Here is a 17188-nt window from a genome sequence, read left to right on the forward strand (position 1 = left end):
AGTGCAAAGGTCCTGGGGTGAGTGTGCTTGGTGTGCCCTAGGAACATTGAGGGGCCACAGTGACAGGCATAAAGTAAGTGGGGAGGGGAGAGAGCTCAGGGAGATGGCAGAGAGGCCAAAGCACTCAGTACATTGCCCACCCTGAAAGGACACTAACTTTGACCCTGAGCAAGCTGGGAGCATTGGAGGGTTTTGAACAGAGTTGTGACACAATCTGTTGTATGTTTCAGTGGGACATGCTGCCTGTAGGGTAAGGATAGACTGGAGGAGGGCAAGGGAATAGGGAGAGAGACCAGATCTGACGAGGACAAGGAAAGACTTACAAAGAAGATGCCAGAGGTTAGTCTTTCTGTGGGGTAGCTTGTGAAGGTAGCTTGATTGAAAATGTGCCATCACAGGTTGGCCTCAAATGAACAAAAAGACTTCAGTGAGCAGAGATGGGAACTGGGGAGAGATGTATTTTTAGTGTGGTACAGTTTTAAAAAAGGAGTTCTGATGATTGAGAAGAAATTGTCTATTGGGTTTTGAAAAAGACCTTTTCATTTAATTACTGAGTCTGACCAGAAAAATAATGAGTATTTCTTATTTGAAATGTATTTTGAGTTAATTTCTAGAATTAGTTCTTAGTTGTTTATAGAGTCTGACCTACAAATACTGAATAATAAACATGTATTTCAGTTTTAAAATAATGACCCAATTTCACTTTTTGCCTTTTGAAATTTTAAAACTTGACATCTTTCCCATGAAGAAACTTTACAGAAGCTCTTAAGTAATGAATTTTATGTGTCAGAATTAAGAAATATGTACAGCAGAAAGAAAAATGGATGAATAGTTTGAAAACCTTCACTCTAGTCATTTGACTTTTTCACTTGTGTTGTTTTTTCTATGTGTAAATTAAAGCTAGCCTGGTGAAGAAAGACACGTTTTAGTTATAGGTACTAAAAAAAGACAAAGTAGTTTTTAAAGTTAATTCCTCATATTAGCTAAGTAATTACAATGTAGGTTTTACATTTAGACACTGTAACAGATAAGTTCATATAGTTATATGTATATGCCAGTTGAGTTTCATAGTATCTTTTCTTACTTATACATAGACACTTGTATTGTATTGTATTGTATTGTATTGTATTATATTATATTATATTATATTATATTATATTATATTATATTATATTATATTATACCTTTCTAGAAAAAACAACATCATCCAAAAACACCCAGGCCTCCTCTCCACCTGTGGGCATCCCTAAGCGCCCTGTTGTTTCCGAGGCTGCAGACAACTTTGGAGTGGTACTCACAGATTCCTCCAGGCATAGTGGAGGTAAAGAGAAGACGTCATTTATTCATTTTGCTTGTTTTCATATGTAACTGACCTGTTTCAGATTATTTGGGGGATGGAGTAGGAAAGGGTGTTTGTTTACTTTCAGATTATGTCGTATTGTACAGATCTTTTAGGTTCTATTTCAACCATTTTTCGAATGTCCTATATGCAAATCTTGGTAACCCAGTACCATGATTGGTATTTAAGGTAATAAACTCAGGTTCAAAATGTTACGATGCTAAGTTTTTGTAACTCACAAAAAGGATTTTTTTATCTCCTCTCTGGCAAGGAAATCAAATTTACATTTGAACTCTGAATGTCTGACTTTTTTTTTTTAAATGATTTGTCAAAACATGTGATGGCACCTATAGTAAGATTTAGTTTTTTTATTGAGTGATTATACATCATACTCAGCTTTATTGTTATATCTTGTCAATGTTATGGTTTTTAGATGTCATAGCAGTAAAATTTTCAAAAGACTTCTTTTTAGTACTTAATCACACATGAATTCTGTGGTTGAAACGTAATGTGCTTTTTGTGATCTAGGGAAGGCTTAACATTTTATTGCTGAGCTCTAAGAATTTTCAAGCTTCTCTTCCCTATTTTTATAGTCTTCCATGAATTGATCTCAGACAAAAGCAAGTCCTAACATTTGAACACCCCTCTGGCGCGCGTCTGCATCTTCAGTATCAGGAACTGCTTTTTCATGAGTCCTTTCACCCCTGAGGAACCTTCTCACTACTTTAAGCAGATATATGAGCATCAACTTCATAGGAATAAAACTGACATCTGAAGAACAAAAACCTTATGACTTAACACACTGTACTAAATGCTGGAGCAGCAGAGAGAAAATAAATCTTGCCCTTGGTGAGATTTATAGTAGCAAATGATATAGACAACTAAACCAATACCAATGTAGTAGGGGAGACAGACAGACTAACCCATAACAGTGATTTTGATTCCACCCCGGTGTTGTGGGATCACAAGAGAACTATCTAAATTACTTGATATGAAGGCAGCTCAGTGGTGATAAGAGAGGCATCCTAAGCTAAGCCTCAAAGATAAGAATGTTACAGCTGGATGAAGAAACAGGAAAAGCGGTTCTAGGCAGAGACCCCTCCTTGTGCAGAGACAGATGAATGAAATGTTCTATTTCATATAGAGATTCAGAGATTTTATTTAGTGTGACTGGTTGCTGTGGGGAGTGATGCTACAGTGGGGGAGGCAGGCAGGTGCCATGTATGATGTACTTAAAAATTTAGTCTTTCCCCCAAAGCTATAAAGAAGCCTGAAGGATTTTAGAGATGGGAAAGGAGGAGTGGCAACAGGTGAGGCTTAGAAATAAAGATAGTGACAGGAAGTGGAGAAGGAGGACACAGGTGAGAGGTAAAGGGAGTTGACTCTACATGGAACGAGAGGAAGGCATATGGTGACTTGGGCTTGAGCAGCTTGGACCATTTACCAAGATAGATAATAAGAATTTTTCAGTGAAGATTACAGATTCTGGAAATCATGAGTTTGGAGTTACCCAAGCAGAGATAACCATAAGGCAGTGATTTATTTAATAACCTTCACAACAGCCCTGGGAAGAAGGTAGCGTAACTATTTCACAGATCAGGAAGCTGAGACTCAAGGAGGTTATGCAGCTTTCCTAAGACACTAAGATCATCCGGAAAGCAGTGGGACTGCTATTCACAGCCAGATGTTTAAACTCCAAGAGCAGTATTCTTTCTTTTATCTCCTAAAGGTCACAGGCTATTTCTTTTAGATATTGATGATACTCTTCTAGGTAGAGATTTTCTCCTAATAGCTTTCTTTCTCTATTTATTTGGTCTGTGGTATTCTTTGATGAGTTTTGACCTCATGTGAATCAACAAAGCATGTTGTTTGATTGTCTGGTATTAAAAAAGAGATTCACTAACACTTCTATTCATTCTGTTTCCATTGCTTTCTAACTTGAAAGGAATACAGTAAGTATCATGTCACGTTGCCTGCCTTGAATATATTCCTCTTTTTATCCATTAAGCAATTTGTTTTTGAAATGCCACCGTTTTTTCCATACAGATACCATATGCAACGTTATTTTGTTCTTATGTATTTGTATTCAGGTTGAAGAGGTGTTGAGACAGGGGGTGTTGCTTGAGGCCAGGCCCAGGCTGGACAGAGACAGGGCTCCCTGAGTAATTCACCAAAGTAATGTAACTGTGGCCCAGAATTGGTCCTTCTTGTTCTCGCTCTAGCAACCTGATTGTTAGCATGTGGAAGGATAGTCCGTCTCTTGAGAACCAGCTCACTCTTAACAAAATTCACAGGTGATTCACGAAAACCACAACGGCAGTTTACTACTTTGTGATGTAACTGCCATACAGACCAGATTGTTTCTATCTGCATCCTTTCCTTTAGGAAGCAAGTGGGAAGCCAGTTATAACCACAAGATTGCTTGGTCAGCAAGAAGTGTTAGGTACACGGTTTAAATGACTGTTGAGCTCACTGCTGAGGTTTCCACCTGCCACAGAATTGAGACTGTCCTGTTTCTGGGCTTGGACATCCCTCCCCTTGGCAGTGCTAACTGAAAACTGCCAGACATTGGCCCTCTGACCTCCCTTTTCTACAAGTTCATGTGGCTGATCACATGGATCATTTGTTTCCTGATAGCACCTGTCTCTTTACTTAACTGGGAGTCCTGTCTTCCTGCATTCTCTCCTCCCTTTTTTATCAGTATTGTTATTATTGGTTACATTTTATCTCTCTTTACTGCTGGCAGTCTGTTTTTTTGGAGTAGCAATCCTGTAGCCTTGAGGTGTGTTAAGATAGGCCACAATATTAATAGCTACATTACTGATTATTGCTAGGTTGCAATAGTAATAGCTAACATAATAACCTGTAGCTTGTTTGCTGAATATGTTTTCTATAACTTGGATGGGTAAAGAAAAACATTTAAGTAACATATCATTTTGAAAATTTACTATAAATTGTAACTACAATCGGTCTTGAAGCACCAAACAGTAGTTACTTATGCACTGTTTCAGCCAGGAATCCAAAATAGCATGGGCACAATGATTGTGCTCATTAACTTTCAGTTTTTCAGAGCTAATTATCAAGTTTATAAATTATCTCACTTTTCCTTCTATTTCCTCTATTTCATTGCCCATTAGCTTTTTGTTTTTTAAATCAACTGTTCCGACATCCTTACTTAAAAAAAAAAATAAATTTATTTATTTATTTATTGGCTGCGTTGGGCCTTCATTGCTGCACACAGGCTTTCTCTAGTTGTGGTGAGCAGGGGCTACTCTTCGTTGCGAGGGCTTCTCCGTGCAGTGGCTTCTCTTGCTGTGGAGCGCTGGGCTCTAGGAGCACAGGCTTCAGTAGTTACAGCACGTGGGCTCAGTAGTTGTGGTGCAGGGGCTTGGTTGCTCCACAGCATGTGGGATCTTCCCAGACCAGGGATTGAACCTGTGTCTCCTGAGTTGGCAGGCGGATTCTTAACCATTGCGCCACCAGGGAATCCCCTGCCCATTAGCTTTTAACAGAGGACAGGAAGGTAGTCATAATACTGTTAACTCTGGCAGGAAGTTTGATGAAGAGCCTTTAATAAAATGATGTTTGGGATTTCTCCCTTGAGTTAGTCTTGTCTCTGATGCTGCAGGTTATTGAAATGAACATTTCCACTTTCAGTTCCAGAGGCACCTGATCGGCCCACTATCTCCACTGCGTCGGAGACATCCGTCTATGTCACTTGGATTCCTCGGGCAAACGGGGGGTCTCCAATCACTGCCTTCAAGGTCGAATATAAACGGATGAGGACTAGTGATTGGCTGGTGGCAGCTGAAGACATTCCTCCTTCCAAACTTTCTGTGGAAGTGCGTAGTTTAGAGCCAGGTAGTGATATTCAAACATTTCCTTTTTTTTTTTCCAAACATTTCCTTTTAAACCATCAATGCTGACTTTAGATGCATATTCTTAATAATCTTATATTCTTCTAATTGTTAAAGTAGTGCCAGCTTATTGTATAAAAATTTTAAAGTAAATATAAAGAAAGTCACCTGAAATCCACCCATCCAGAGATAACTATTGTTTATATTTTGTTGTATTTTTTCCTTTTTAATACAAACTGGGATCATGCCATAAATATTGTCTTGTGACTGCTTTTCCTCATATTATATCATATGCATTTTCCAGTTTCATTAACAATTCTTCAGAAACTCACTTTTTAATAACTGTGTATCTACCCTGTACGTACACCATGATTTACTTACGCCGTTTCTTCATTTCTGGGCTTTAGATTATTTCTAACTGCAAATAAATAGAAACAGTATTGGGGTGACATCTTTGTGTGTGTGTGTATGTTGATATGAATGAATATTTTAAGGGGAAAATTGGTTATTTGACTAAAATTGATCTGATGCATCTCAGCATGGTTAGACCCACTGCTTTGTTTCATGGAAACATATTTGTGAAGACAACACTTAACACTTCTTTGTTTTGTAAGTTTTGTTTTAGCAGCAGGGGAACTACGCCCCGCCGCCCCATACAAAAGACATTAAACTGTCGAAGAGAAAAGCAGTAATCACAAATCAACTTTCTTTACTTTTATTTATTTAGGTTTCATGACCATTTTTGTTGATAGACTTTTAAATGTACTTTGGTAGCAAATACCTGTGTTCATTTAAACAGTTAACATGAGGAGCCCAGGAACATGTAGGTACGGTTGGGAGAAGGCGGCAGTTTTAAATGTGGATGAAGCTAAGTAACATTTTACAGACAGAAAAGTCTTCGGAAGCCCAGGGGTTATTTTTGAGCTTTTAGGAAACTTGTTTTAGGAATCTAATTTATTCTTTAGATTTGGAGTTTTAGAAACTCACAATCCTTAGGTTTTTTTTTTTAAGTTCTTAATATCTTATCCAAACAGATACCATCTGTTGTAGCTTAAACCTGCCCCCTTTATCCTATTATTAGTGGGGGCAGAGTGACATCTGCTATCACCCACACAGTGCCTCTTCGTAAATGTATTCACCGTGTTAAACTTCGCTTCAGTTGTTTCTTTCAAAGGGAAGAGAACCCAGTTTTGAGCACAGATACACCAGCTAGTCCTGTATTGATGGGTGTGACTTTAGAACAGGATGGTGAAAGAGTAACGTGCTCTTTCCTGTTCTCTCCCTGCCCCCTTCCATGACAGACATCACCCGTCTCTCCCAGTGACTCCGATAAGGTCTTGGAATCTTGAACACATGCAATGAATGCATGTAATATCAGTGGATGGGAGTTGGCAAGGGGGTTGAAATCTATTCAACATCTAGGCTTTAGAGGATGTTGTTATTGTAGAGGGACACTTAAGTATAATTGTTGTATTTTGAGTATCTCCCTTCAGATGTCTTATTATAGCTTTAAAAAAATTCTATTATTCCCCCCCCCCCCAAAAGGTTCAACATACAAATTTAGGGTCATTGCCATCAACCATTATGGTGAGAGTTTTCGAAGTTCGGCCTCTCGTCCTTATCAGGTGGCTGGGTTCCCCAATCGTTTTTCTAATCGTCCAATAACTGGACCTCACATCGCATACACAGAAGCTGTCAGTGATACTCAGATCATGCTAAAGTGGACGGTAAGTCAAACGTCTTCTCTAATGAGAAGAGTTTCTGATTTGGCCATGTTAATTTAATATCTCGTGACATGCTACTATGAATGGCAAATTTTTGAACTTTTAAGGAAGGGGAAATTGAAGGGCACGGATATTTGGGTAAAAACACATGTTATAAGAGGGGCAGGGTTAAAAATAAAATGATTGTCTCCTCAGCTGTCATCCAAGTGTTCACTTAATCGCCATTTCATGTTTTATTCATTTTGAACCCAGTGTACTTTAATGTTTTTGGACCTGGTGAGATATATTGCTCTATTTTTTTTTTTAAGCTCTTTATTGGAATATAATTGCTTTACACTCTTGTACCAGCTTTTGTATTGCTCTATTTTTGTTTAACCTTGCAGTAAACTAAAATGCTATTAATACCTTTGAATACCTTTTAATTAAATTTAAAACGGCCATCAAGGATGTTTGCAAAATGAAGCTAAAAAAAAATATTGCCACACAGATAAATCTATCTTAATGGATGTGAAAGTTACGTTTATTTTTGTCTTTGACAAGTCTTTGCTTCTCTTTTCTAGTACATTCCATCAAGTAACAATAACACTCCCATTCAAGGATTTTATATCTATTACCGGCCAACAGATAGTGACAATGACAGTGATTACAAGAGGGATATTGTAGAAGGTAAGTTACAAGGACAAGTGGGAGTTCTAATTAAGGAGCTTTGGAGGGAGAAGGTTTATAAATACTATAAAAAACATTATCCCAAGTTAAGATAGAGTAAAAAATGAAATGGTATATGTATGAGGGAGAGTCAAAAATTATCTGCGCTCTGGCTGTAGAATTTTTTTTACTTAACTTTCAGAAAAGACAAACACATCATTTTTCAACATAATCTCCTTGCTTTTCAATATACTTTGTCATCGGTCAACAAGCTTTTGTATCCCCTCATTTAAAGTGTTTTAGACTGAGCTGCGAGCCTCAAATGCACCTCTGCCTTCACTTCTTCATCAGAAGTGAATCTTCCTCCTCGTAGGGCTGCTTTCAGGAGACCAACAGATGAAAGTCCGATGGAGCAAGACCAGGACTATAGGTGACCTTCTTCCCAACAAAACACTATCACCACACTGCGCACAAAGTCTTCAATAAGTAACGGCACCAGGTACACCCTCAGACCACAAAAAACGAGTCACTGCACGCTGCTCTTCTTTCATGCAAATGACAAGTGGGGCATCCATTTTGCTCGCACCCCAGTTACAAATGAACTGATGTGACACGTTCACACCTGCACAGCAGTGATGGGGAGACAGTAGCCTCGAACAGAAAGCGCTGATAAGACAGTGTGGCCAGCAGAAGTTTTAATATAACCGGAGTGCGGAGAATTTTTGACTCACCCTCATACTATAACTTTGAATTGTTCCCAAAGAAAGATAATTTTTCCAATTGAATGCAGCGGACCCTTGAAGAATGCAGGGGTTAATCCTCGAATAACCTACAGTCAGCCCTCTGTATCCAGGGTTCCTCCACATTTTGAACAATGAACCTACCACAGACTGTGTAGTAGTGTAATACTTACTGTTGCGTATCCGTGTAGAGGTGGACCCGTGTTGTTCAAGGGTCAACTGTCTAGATAATGTCTTACATTTGGTTATGGAAACAGTCCGTTACAAAAGTATGGGGGAGATATGAGTTGTCAGCAGTTCATCTAAAAAAATTTTCTGTTTTGTTTAAATGAACAGTGACCTGAATATAAAAATCAATGGCCACTTCTAGCTATATTTAAAAAAGAATGTCTCAGGCAACAGTTCCATCAAAGTCTGTACTAGAAAGATCACATCTTGGCCGTGTTACCCATTTTTAGAGATGCTGAGAAGTTGAATACATGCAGAGAAAAGCCAGCCGAGAGCACAAAGGGTGCTGAAACTGCCTTTTTAGTGCGTTTAAAATATAATCCAGCGAATTCCCTGGCGGTCCAGTGGTTAGGACACCACACTTTCACTGCCAAGGGCCCAGGTTCAATCCTTGGTCAGGGAACTAAGATCCCACAAGCCGTGCGGCACAACCGAAAATAAAATAAATAAATTTTAAAAAGAAAGAAAGAAAAAGGAAATATAATCCAGAACTTTGCCTGTGGTCTGAGGGCCCATGTGGTCTGGCTGGCACCTGCCTCACCTCCGCCACGCGTCACGAACTGTCCCTTTCTCCCACTGTGTCTTCTGTCACACCCAGGCCTTCTTTCAGTCTCCTTGTGTGCACGAAGATCTTTCTTGCCTCCGGACCTTGGCCCACAGCTGCTCCTGCTGCCTCTTCCAAGGCTTCATCTAGGTGCTCCACGTCTCTCTGTTGTATGCTTGGATGTTCCTTGCTCAGAGAACCCCCTCCCAGTGACATGAGATGCCCTTGTAATTTCTAACCATGCACTTTATGTTTATTTCATGCACTTTGTCCTAGTTTAGTTGTGTGTGTGTGTGTGTGTGTGTGAAATTCTTTACTTAAAATTTCTCTCCCCCGCTAAGTGTTAACCTCCTTGTGGGCAGAGGGTCTTCTTTCCCGTGGCTGCATCCCAAACCCTACAGTGAGGAGATGTTTGGTATTTATTGAATGAATGAATGAATGAATGCCTGGAGTCTAAAAAGAACAATGGGATGTCTGGGAACGATCAGGTTGGGGAAAAGACAACTAACAAGGAACTGGACAGCTGTCTTCAAGTATTTAAGGACTAGAATGTGGAAGAGGGACTCAGCCTGTTGTGGGGACAGTTAGAAGGAAACTGTGTGAGAAAGAACCCTCAAACACCGCATTTCCAACACGGGTTCTCTCACAAAATAAGAAGCTCCCTAATTTGGGAGATGTTCAGTAGAAGCTGGATGCCTGTTTCTTAGTGACATTTTGGAAGGGATTCTTACCCTAGGAAGAATGCTTCTTCCAAGGTCTTTTTTTCACTCCAAGATTCTTCTTTTTTGAAATATTAATCTCCTAATGGATCATGTCAAAAAATTGTCCCAGGCCAAGGTTACTACTTTCCTATGACTTCTCGACATCAAACACTGCACATAGTTTTTTGTTACAAGTAGTCTTGTAATAAGTTACTTTTAATATGTGCTATCTCGTTTCTTTAAATATTGCAGCATTCCTTTTAATGTTTATCCAATGGAATTACTTTTGCAATGTGATGAAAAATTTACTATCTAAGTTTTACTGCCTGGCACATAGTAGGTATGTTTGAGTGAGAGAGTGATTGTTTCTCTTTTCTTAACCTGGAAAAGTAGGAAAGAAACGAGTCCCCTAAATCCATTTTAGACGTAAAGAATTGGGGAAATGTGGAAAGATTATTGTTAGTGGCAAAAGGATTCTGTGAAGTTGAGGTAGTAGCTGCCTTGAGGGAGCAGTGGCAGGAGGGAGCATGAGGGGACTGAGGGGGCCGGGACCACCCTCTCTCTGCATCTGGGTGCTGGTCCCATGGCTGGTCCTGTGTTCTGTTCATGAATATTCAGCTCTACAGTGATGGGTACCTTTCCATATGCATATTTTACTTCATGAAAAAGCTATTTAAAAAATGAAACGGAAAGAATTGTTAGTGACTGATCTATACTTTAGTCCTGGCTTGGTCTTCATTTTAGTTTATCTGGGTTAGGTGAGTGGAGCTGTCAGATGTGTATTTTTAAAATCTTTTGTGGGACTTCCCTGGTTGCTCAGTGGTTAAGAACCCACCTGCCAGCGCAGGGGACATGGGTTTGATCCCTGGTCCAGGAAGATCCCACCTGCTATGGAGCAACTACGCCTGGGTGCCCCAACTACTGAGCCTGCACGTGGCAACTACGAAAGCCCATGCGCTCTAGGGGCCCGCGTGCCACAACTACTGAGTCCGCGTGCTGCAACTGCTGAAGCCCACATGCCTAGAGCCCATGCTCCACAACAAAAGAAGCCATCACAATGAGAAGCCCAAGCACCACAACAAAGAGTAGCCCTTGCTCACCCCAACTAGAGAAAGCCCCGAGCACAGCAATGAAGACCCAAAACAGCCAAAAATATAAATAAATAAAAAATAAAATCTTTTGAAAGAGGCTACAGTTTTGTTGGAAAACTGTTCTAAACAAGGCAAATGCGAATAAAATGAACACCCCTCTCTGTCTCCGTCTGTATCACTCTCCCCGCCCCCCCGCCCCCCCCCCCCCCCACTTCCTGGTTTTACTCTAGAAATATCCACTGATAAACAGTTTCTAAAGTATATTCTCTAGCTAAATCTTTGAACTTTTGAAGTCTTGAGTGATGTGACTGTTGAGTGTGGAACTGGGAAATTACTCTAAAGGAGCTTTTGTTTTCACTACTAGCGTCTGCACATGTGAGCTTTGCCTTGTGGTCCACAGAGAACTTGTTTATGAACGTAATAGACAGAGCAGTTAGATGTTTAAGTGGGCTTCACTGTGCTGTGTAATTTGCTTATTCCTTATTTTCAAGTTTAAGCGCTTGAAATTCTTCTTGTGGCAGTTGGAAACTATTGGCTTGTTCTCCCAAACCGAGGAACAGACATATTTATGCTTTGTACATAAAGTTTTCTTTAAAGTTTTAGATTACTTATGTGTGTTGACTCAAAATTGTTTAAGCTTTGAAATACAATTACATTGTTAAAGAACACAGTAAGAGAAGAGCAATTATATTGTTAGCCTATCTTCTCAATTAGGTTCCACATTTAGATAAACTAAATGTTTCCAACATACCAGTATTTTTGAGATGAATATTTTAATTTTGTAAATTAAGTTGAGTCCCAGGTAAATCACAGTATCAGTCATCCTGATCTTTAAGCCTGTGCTTTGGTTTTTTACCCTTTCTAAAATATTCTTGGGGAAAAAAACTGCCTGCTAAGCAAAGGATATGCTGGTTGGTTGATTTTAAACCTAATAATGCACTTAGATGTCTTATTCATCAGTGAGATGTAAAACTGTCTCTCTCTGCTGATATTTCCTGTAATTGGAATAATTACCATACCAATGGGATATTAATCTAACAAAATATGTGTTACTTTATTCTCTCATTAGTAACATATCAGAAGTTTACTTTAAATCCACTTTTACTAGTGCTACGAAAGGAAAACTTCAAATCTAGTGTAATAATTATTTAAGTGAATATTGATAGGTGAGTGGAGGGCTGGAAAAGACCCAAAGATAGAGAAAAAAGTGGAAGACTTTTAGAAAAATTTTTGGAATTAAAAAATAGATCTGTTCCTGTCTCAAGTAGATTTTGATTCAAGTTTCTTTTAGGGTCCTCTTTACACTTATAAATGGGGCATAGAATTCCTCACTTCTTGAGCTTTGCATAGTCCCTTGATCCTAAAACAAGCAGATTCTCTTCCTTAGAAAACATGAACGAGGGGCTTTGTGTCGGTGGCCTGGAAAGGGGCATGCTTGCGGATCGAGATATGTTTGTCTGTGTTGAGTTGGGAAGGATCCCGGAGCTATTGGTCCTATTGGCCAAGTAGATTTGACTTGTGTGCCGTGGTTTTGTTTTGTTTTGTTTTGTTTTTTTCTCCCCCTTTAATTGACTCTTAAATCAGTTGGTGATATAGTTGAGTTTCTAAGAAACAGTGGAAACAGTTTGAAGAGGTATTTTCTAAGAAGGATTAAAGGTGCTTGAAGGGTTCATTGAATCTGGCAGAAGTGTCCCTGTTTATTAGAGTTTGTCACAGGTCCATGGAAGTAAAAATGGAGAATGATTTATACTGGAGTGTTCAGTTTAGAAGTGTTTCTAAATGAAATTCTGGCTGTGTGCCACGGATAACAGAATCATTCTGTGAGAGATACTTGTGTGGTTTGGAGACCCTGGTCCAAAAATAAAAGAAATGGTGGGAGCAGTAGCCAAGAGTTTCTCATCGTAGATTTCGCTTTTTGACTGTTCTCCAGTTCAGGCATTCATTTATATGTTGGATCATGTTGTGTCCATTACAGTGGAACTGAGAGTTTTGCCTGTCTTGTAAGTGGTCACTTGTTCAGGGTAAGGTACTCTTTTCTGACTCGTACGTGGCATTGCTTTCTGGTGGGTGGACAGAGTGGATCGACTTGCTGGGCTGAAGTAGGGGATCAAAGGACTTGGGGTGTTTTACTTATGCATAAAATTAACATGTATTTTATGTAAGACCTACTACTAATAACTTGTAATGAAACAAGGTCTGACTACCCACACACAGGTAGAGCTTTAATTCAGTTTGTCTCTTCTCTTTACCGTTTTTTCATGCCGTGTAATAGAAATGCTATTTATCTGTTGTGCATTGCGAAAATATTTGTATGAAGTACATTTTTATTGCACAAACTGACTATATGGTGATAACTGCTGCTCCAACCTCATTTTGAAATTACTAAGTGATTTTATTGACGTGGTTGTTTAGGTTGTAGGGTATGTAAGGCTTATCTTTTATGTTTCCTTTCTAGGTTCAAAGCAGTGGCACATGATTGGCCACCTGCAGCCAGAAACCTCCTATGATATTAAAATGCAATGCTTCAATGAAGGAGGAGAGAGCGAGTTCAGTAACGTGATGATCTGTGAAACCAAAGGTAGGGGAGGGGTGAGGATAGTGCTTTCTCCCTGGACAGAACTAGAATTCTGAACTCAGGATTCGTTCTCCTGACTATCGATATATTTACTAAAGAGACTTTGGACCGTTTTCTAGGTACATCCATTTAGACTGTCCCAACAGTCTAGCCTTATGTCAGGTAGAAAACTTGCCTTAAAAATTGTTTACATAAGCATTCATCGTATCCATTAATTTCTATGTGACTCTGAGTAAGTCACTTCCTTTTTTTCCCTCCATGAAGGAATAGAAGTGTTTGCTGACGAATTTCCAAGATTGCTGTGAGAATTAGAATCCTTAAAAAAAAGTATAAGAGGGATTTCCCTGGCGGTCCAGTGGTTAAGACTCCTTGCTTCCACTGCCAGGGGCACGGGTCAATCCCTGGTCGGGGAACCAATAAGATCCCACATGCCACGTGATGTGGCCAAAAAGTTAAAAAAAAAATGTATGAGTTTAAAGAAAAAGCGCTATGTATGTTTAAAGTGGTTTCTTGAATGACAGCTATGTATAGCACTACCTGCTTGTTCAATTAAGTGTAGTAAAGTTCAGAATTAGTCAATAATTCTAAAGTGAAATTCTCAGCTCTGCCTGCATACAAAGATTAGCTTTAAAATATTACCGTCCTGAAAACAGAAGATGCCACCCTTGAATAGTAGAAGCAGCCAAAGTAGAAACTGAGGCTCAGAAAGACTGCAATATAAAGCTAAGTCTCGGTTTCATTGTTTAATACTGAATCATGTGTCTTTCTGCTGCAAAACCCACATATTAAATTCACATTTAAATGTATATACACACAGACCTGTAGACTTACCTTGAATTTCACTTGTTTAGCATACAGTTGAGTACCTTTTTGTACTGAACACTGTGATATGTTCATGAGCGTTTATTACTTGCCTCCAGAGTGCTGTGAAACTCAGAGCAAAATTACATAAAAATGGAATTTCTCATCTCTGTTCCCAAGACATTTAAGAATCTAGCCAGGCAGAACATAAAACACAGATAATAATGTAATAACTGTCTTGTTTTTAAGTATTATAGTATACATCATTAATTGACTTTGCTGGGGAATCAAAGGTTCTACCTACAGACTTTCAGATCAAAGAAAAAGAAAAAGCTTCTTTAAAATGTTAATAGCAAATGACTGTTCATACTTAAGTGACTTTCTAAAATGTATTACACAATCCCCAGCCTGTTTAAGTAGAACATTTGGTGCATGATTTCGCCTTTTAAAGAAATGACTCAGGGTTCTTGTTGTGAACAGCGATTGTCTTATCTTTAGTAATTCAGTAAAGTTTTCGAGAATGACACGGTATTGGAGGCCAGCCACTTTCCCCCACCCATAAAGATCATAGACCGCCATGATTTTTCCTTAGTTCTCTGCTTCTCTTTGTTTTTCACCCCGCCCTGCTCTTTTCATGCCACTGGCTGTCTCTTCTTATTGACATTAATGGGACCGTCTCACTCACCATCCACTGCAAAAGTTTCTAGCTTCAGCCAGAGGCTGGCAACCGATCATCAAGCATGGTGGGATTATGAATACATTAAGAGTAAATAAAGAGTGAATCAACTGGAAGGACTTCCCTATGAGTAATCATGGTATTTCACGTACGATCTGTAACATCCATTTTGCCTCAGAAACTTGTTTGTTGTCTTTGGAATTGGCAGGGACCTTAGAATTGTATAATCCAACACACCACCCAAAGTAGAAATTTCCTTTAGGGTCTCTGCCAGGTATTCTTCTAGCTTTCAGTGATGGAGAGCTCTTTCCTTTGAAAGGCGGCCTCTCCTTGACTGATTTCCAGCCCTGTTGTGCGTGGTTGAAGTGGCTAGAAAATGGAACCTCAGTGAAATGTTTGTGGAGGTAGATTTTTTAAAAGACTGCTTTGCTCCTGTAAGTTATTAGGAACCGTAACAGGAAGTATACTCTAATAACTAAGAACAATGACAAAATTGGTTGACCACTGCCACGTGCCAGGCTCTAGGCTGAGAGCTTCACGTGGATTAAGTCAGTTACTCTTCATTACAACCTTACGATGGAGCTGTTATTATTATCTCCATTTTCCACACACAGAAACTGGATCATGGAGGTTAAAGTCATACAGCTAAGAATAAGAGGTGGAACAGGATAGAAACCTGGGCAGTGTGGTTCCAGAGACCAGGCCATCAACCAGTATGCGCTACTGCTTTTCTATGACATTTAAAGCATCTAGAGCATGTTATTTGGGGACAGAGAAAATGGGGTTTGTGTCCCACGTGTTGTGAGCTTTTGCTGTAGCCATTATCCACAGTAGCAGTGAATTAAGTAAAAGCACTGAGTTTACGTGGTCTCCAAAGGTTTTGGGTTTTGGAATGTTTAATATTACGTGTGAGGTTTTAGAAATTGTATGTAATTGTTCTAATAGTCCAGCGTCATGTCTGCTATTATTATTCACACACAAGGGGCATAAAATATGTAATCATGAGTCTCATTCAACTCAAAGTTTATCAGATAGAAAGGAGTTTTTGTCCCACCTGAAAGCTCAAATACTTTTATGTCAACTCTCTGGGAGTGTTCTGCAAGTACAATTGAGCCGATAATCACATAGCGGTTTCGGTTAGACCAAGTACATCTGTGTCTCTGATCTTATGATTTCTCCCGAATTTGTGGCCTAAAACCTTGGCAGATTAGATTTTTAAACGTGCGAGTCCTCTTTTGTGACTCACTGGTGGTCAGATCATCTCAGTCACAAGCGTAAACAGACCGGCTTGCATTCCTAACCAGACCTCCTTCGGAGAGCCGTTTCCTAGGGTCTGTCTTCACTCTGACATCATGTTTTCCTTTATATTTCACCTAGTGAAACGGGTTCCTGGAGCTTCTGAGTATCCCGTCAAAGCCTTGAGCACCCCTCCGAATTCTTCGGGGAGCGGAGGACACGTTGGGCCGGCAGGCAGCCCGGCCAGGAGCAGCGACATGCTGTACCTGATCGTGGGCTGCGTGCTGGGTGTCATGGTGCTCATCCTCATGGCTTTCATCGCCATGTGCCTGTGGAAGAACCGCCAGCAGAACACCATACAGAGTAAGTCATTCATCCGCATCTCCTTCTCTTTTTCTAAAGATGGATAGGAAAATATTGTCAGCATAAATATTGATTTCTCACACGTTCGTGTATGAGTGTCGCAGTATAAAACACATTCGATACTCTTCATTCAGCGGAGGTGACTTTAAAATGGTTCTAGCTGTGAGCCAAAGTCAGTGGAGCATCGAATTAAATTACCCAGGAGAAATAAACAACCGAGCCCAAACTAGGCAGGTCTCTACGGAAATAGCTGACTTAGTGCTGAGAAACTCTGGCTCTGTTGGACCACCAAAGAGGATGAGCTTTGGAGTTGCTGCAGGAACCCCTTCATACTGGTCTAAATCTTGTCAACGAGGAATGGAAAAGGCATGATAGAAAGGAAGGTAGTGAAGACTTTTCTAAGTTAGTGTCCCGGGATGACACGGATGCAGATACCATGGTCCTGATTTGGTACTTAATGTACTAAAACCACTCCAGAGTGGCGTCCCCACCCCCAAATGTGTCCAGAGTGTGTGTGTGTGAGTGATGGCACTGTAGTAAAACAAATAACCTAGAACCCTCTTCCCTTTTCTTTCCCTATTTCTCTTCCCCTCACCTTCCTACTGTTCCTCTTCCCCCAGCTGATATAAAAGAGGATAATCAGATCACTCAGAGCCTTTAGTCTCTGC

The 17188-nt window shown here is 39.8% G+C and overlaps 1 protein-coding gene across 6 annotated transcripts in view; it reads left to right on the forward strand.

The window, feature by feature from the left end:
- Positions 1–17188, forward strand: part of CDON (cell adhesion associated, oncogene regulated) — a 97704-nt gene that overhangs the window by 57320 nt on the left and 23196 nt on the right. For all 6 annotated transcript variants that reach the window (XR_009055536.1, XR_009055535.1, XR_009055537.1 and 3 more), the window contains 6 exons: positions 1193–1321; positions 4997–5200; positions 6742–6923; positions 7481–7586; positions 13325–13447; positions 16299–16520. Coding sequence is in view for 3 of the 6 variants with exons in the window: in XM_057749725.1 (XP_057605708.1) it covers positions 1193–1321; positions 4997–5200; positions 6742–6923; positions 7481–7586; positions 13325–13447; positions 16299–16520 (966 nt within the window). In the remaining 3 variants the exon portion in view is untranslated. The remainder of the gene's footprint in view (positions 1–1192; positions 1322–4996; positions 5201–6741; positions 6924–7480; positions 7587–13324; positions 13448–16298; positions 16521–17188) is intronic.

Source organism: Hippopotamus amphibius, chromosome 9 (assembly GCF_030028045.1).
Source record: "Hippopotamus amphibius kiboko isolate mHipAmp2 chromosome 9, mHipAmp2.hap2, whole genome shotgun sequence".
Taxonomy (NCBI): Eukaryota; Metazoa; Chordata; class Mammalia; order Artiodactyla; family Hippopotamidae; genus Hippopotamus; species Hippopotamus amphibius.